This window comes from Otolemur garnettii, unplaced genomic scaffold (assembly GCF_000181295.1).
Source record: "Otolemur garnettii isolate 467f Iridium unplaced genomic scaffold, OtoGar3 scaffold00092, whole genome shotgun sequence".
Taxonomy (NCBI): domain Eukaryota; kingdom Metazoa; phylum Chordata; class Mammalia; order Primates; family Galagidae; genus Otolemur; species Otolemur garnettii.
The window spans coordinates 6,246,953-6,250,197 of NW_003852487.1; the positions used below are offsets into that span (position 1 = coordinate 6,246,953).

Below are 3,245 nucleotides of genomic sequence, written 5' to 3' on the forward strand. Positions count from 1 at the left end.
CAGATGATGCCAGAAGTACGGGGAGCCTTGTTTGGTGCAAATGCCAACAGGAAGTTTTTGGACTAGGCCTTTGGGAGGGAGAGTCCATCCACTGCGCTACTGCCGTGATATGGAAGCGTCTGATATTTGAAGAAACAAGAGTGTCTGTGTTGCTTCCTCTTTGCTGTCCTAATATTGCTCTGTATTTATCAGTGGAAACCCTTCTGTGTCTAGTGCCCTTGGCCTAATCGTTAACAGTGGGAGAATGTTTCATTTGCTCTGATCTGGAACCCACCCCTAGTTCATCTCAAAGTAACAGCGCTAGGCTGGTCCTACATCGTTGGGTCGTGGCTGCATGAACTTCACCGAGTCTCCTGCTCTTTCTCCACCTCCCTATTAAGTAGTCTAGAGGGTGATGTTTATGATGTTCTTGGCCTTGAGGTCTCTGCTTTTTAGGTTTCAAATGCATGTGGCACATGTGTTCCTCCCAGCAGTTGGAGCTTCACTGTTACCTATTGGGGCCTAGAAGTTTTCCTCATCTGTAAATGTGATTTGAAACCTAAGCCATGAATATGCTTTATTTATTAAAGTAAAAGATTTATCTGAATTCAAATATAATTTCTTATGTAAGGCACTACAAATTTATGATCTGAGGGAGCAAAGTTCTTACTAAGGTACCTAGAAAAGAAGTATTTTCCAAATCCCTATACCATCTGACGGTTTACAGCTATCAGTACTGAACCCTTTAACTGTGGATGGCCTCTGGGCTCCTTGCTGATTTTTAGCAGATAGTGTTCGTCCAGCCCATTACCATCCTCCACTCACCGGGCTTTGGTATTACCTCTTATCTAGGATTGCCCAGCATATTGAGGAAATAGTTTTATTAGTTTGGGGAGACAGATTCTTACTGAGGCCCTGTTGTTCCTCCCACTCTGCATGCTTCGTTCTTTCCTGCATGACTGAGAGCTGTCCAGTATCTCGCAGCTAACGAATGGTGGAGCTGGGAATTTAACTGAGGTCTGTCTCAAGAGTCTGTACTCAAATGCAATTCTCTTGATAGTGTGGCTACTGGGGGCCCGGCGCGGTGGCTCATGCCTGTAATCCCAACACTCTGGGAGACCGAGGTGAGCGGATTGCCTGTGTTCACAAGTTCCAGATGATCCTGAGCTAGAGCAAGACCCACCTCTAAAAAAATAGCCAGGCATTGTCGTTGGCACCTATAATCCCAGCTACTTTGGAGACTGAGGCAGGAGAATCATTTGAGCCAAGAGTTTGAGGGTACTGTGAGCTTTGACATCATGGCACTCCACCAGGGGTGACAAAGTGAGACTCAGTCTCAAAAAAAAAAAAAAGTGGCTGCTAAGAGTGACCATTTTAGCACCATCCTCTTCCTCATTAGCCCATGTTTTAGGTAGGTGGGACTAATGTAAATCCCAACTCCTACGCAGGTGTTTTTCCCTTGGGTCTTCACCCATGTGTGTGATATGTCTCTTCTCTGTACACCCTTGTGGGGCAGGGCTTGAGGCCCATGAGGATGTCACTGCAGACTCCATTCCTCAAGGTGATGCTGTTACAAAGTGATAGAGTCAAGACTCAAAGCCCCCTGTAACTTAGCAATATAATATCCCTATGGCCATTCCGCTCCATCCATCCTTATAAGTAACAGTTTGAAGAGTGATTGTGACCTGCTTCAGTGCCCTTTTTAATCTGGTTGGTTCTAAAGTGGACATGGAAAGGCAGATGACAGATCGCATCTATTGCAGCCTATCTGCTATTCCCACTCATTACTAGACAAGATTATCCAACTTTATTTCAAGTTGTATTCCAGGGACATTGGCAGGGATGGGTCTATGGTTCAGGAGAAGGATTTAGGGCAGGATGGCTGACCTAACCTTGCCCACCTGTTCAGTTAGAGCCAGCCTCATCCCTCAGCCATCCAGGCTCGGGTAGGACAGTCATGGTTTCAAACGAGGTGTTGAGTTTCGATGCTCATTTTCATCAAAGTCAGTGCTAAGACTAGCCATAAGTTATTTCAAGATTAACCAAACTGAATTCTCAAATGGACTCAGTATGCCGATTTTGAGTGTAAAACAGAAATGTTACAATGTAGAAACAACCCTTCTATCTTTGCTGTCTGTTAAGATCCTACAATTAATTAACATATCTGAAGCAAGTGTTATTTTTGTTGTAAAGTAGGTGGTTTACAGACTGCTGAAAGCCCTTGGTAGCTGTACCCCTAAAGAAAATGAATGTAGACGTCGTGAGAAGTCTGAGCTCGACTCACTGGAGTAGGATTGTTTCTTCTGAAATGAGGTAGCACTACAAGTTAGGGGACGATGCAGTGTGGCAGGCCACCTTTTGCTTCTCCCCTCTAGGCTAATGGGCCAAAGAGGTGGCCACAAGCTGGGGACTAAGCTCCGACCCTGCTACTCAAAACACTTTAAGATTCTCTCTCCAATACCAATGAAGTAGACGCCTTGAGCAATCCCGAAAAGAGGTGCTATGACAAGAGCCCGGCATCCTGCTCCTTTCATGAAGGCAGATGGTCCCTCCTGAATCCAGAGTTTCCTGGGGGGAAGGAAGAGCTGGTAAGCCGAGAGGCAGGGGCTCTCTGCACTCAGTCCCCAGTGATCGCCTCTCCTCAAACATGCACCTTCTTTTGAGAGGAGGTGTGTTTCCATAGCAGTACGATCAGCCCAGTGAGTAGGGAGGTCCCCCTCACCCATACACATACATAGTTTTGATTCCCTAGCAGTTGGGTCAAGGCCTTGAGAAATAGATCTGGATCTGGATGCAAGGAAGAAGAAAAAGTCACCCAGAATATCCAGGTTTCAATGAGAGGGGAGGGAATGGGACAGATTTCAGAGAAACCCAGAAGTCAGCTATGAAACTGATCTCTAGATCTGGTGTAAGCAGAAAGCCTTGTAAAGGAACTTGTCCCAGCCGCAGTTTGTGGGGACTCTGGGCTCTCACCTGGCACAGTCGACAATCCCACTGTAGATGTCCTCACCCTGGCCTTTCTTGAGGGTTTGGATTCGAGTTTTCAGAACTAAACCAAGCACAGGTTAAAATTAGAATCTTGCTTTTGGTGTCTTCCCTTCAGCACAAAGTGGCTGGGTTCTTGTGTAGAACCAGTGTATGTGAAAGTGAATCCTGAGGCCAGTTCTGCCAGTGTGTGACCTGTAAGGGGAGATCTTCCTCTTCAAGCCTAGCTTATGAAGTGAACAAGGTTGCTCCCTGTGGTTCTCACTGAGAAGTCCACCTGC

At 46.2% G+C, this 3,245-nt stretch overlaps 2 protein-coding genes across 3 annotated transcripts in view; one reads left to right on the plus strand and one right to left on the minus strand.

The window, feature by feature from the left end:
• Positions 1 to 275, plus strand: part of ATP6V1E1 (ATPase H+ transporting V1 subunit E1) — a 35,414-nt gene extending 35,139 nt beyond the window's left edge. Inside the window, exon 9 of the mRNA XM_003795466.2 lies at positions 4 to 275. Coding sequence (XP_003795514.1) covers positions 4 to 66 — 63 coding nt within the window. The 3' untranslated portion in view covers positions 67 to 275. The remainder of the gene's footprint in view (positions 1 to 3) is intronic.
• Positions 276 to 1,763: 1,488 nt separating this feature from the next.
• Positions 1,764 to 3,245, minus strand: part of SLC25A18 (solute carrier family 25 member 18) — a 25,426-nt gene continuing 23,944 nt past the window's right edge. For both annotated transcript variants that reach the window (XM_023516550.1, XM_003795467.3), the window contains 2 exons: positions 2,953 to 3,028; positions 1,764 to 2,547 (listed from right to left, as the gene is read on the minus strand). In XM_023516550.1, the coding sequence (XP_023372318.1) occupies positions 2,406 to 2,547; positions 2,953 to 3,028 (218 nt within the window). In that variant the 3' untranslated portion in view covers positions 1,764 to 2,405. The remainder of the gene's footprint in view (positions 2,548 to 2,952; positions 3,029 to 3,245) is intronic.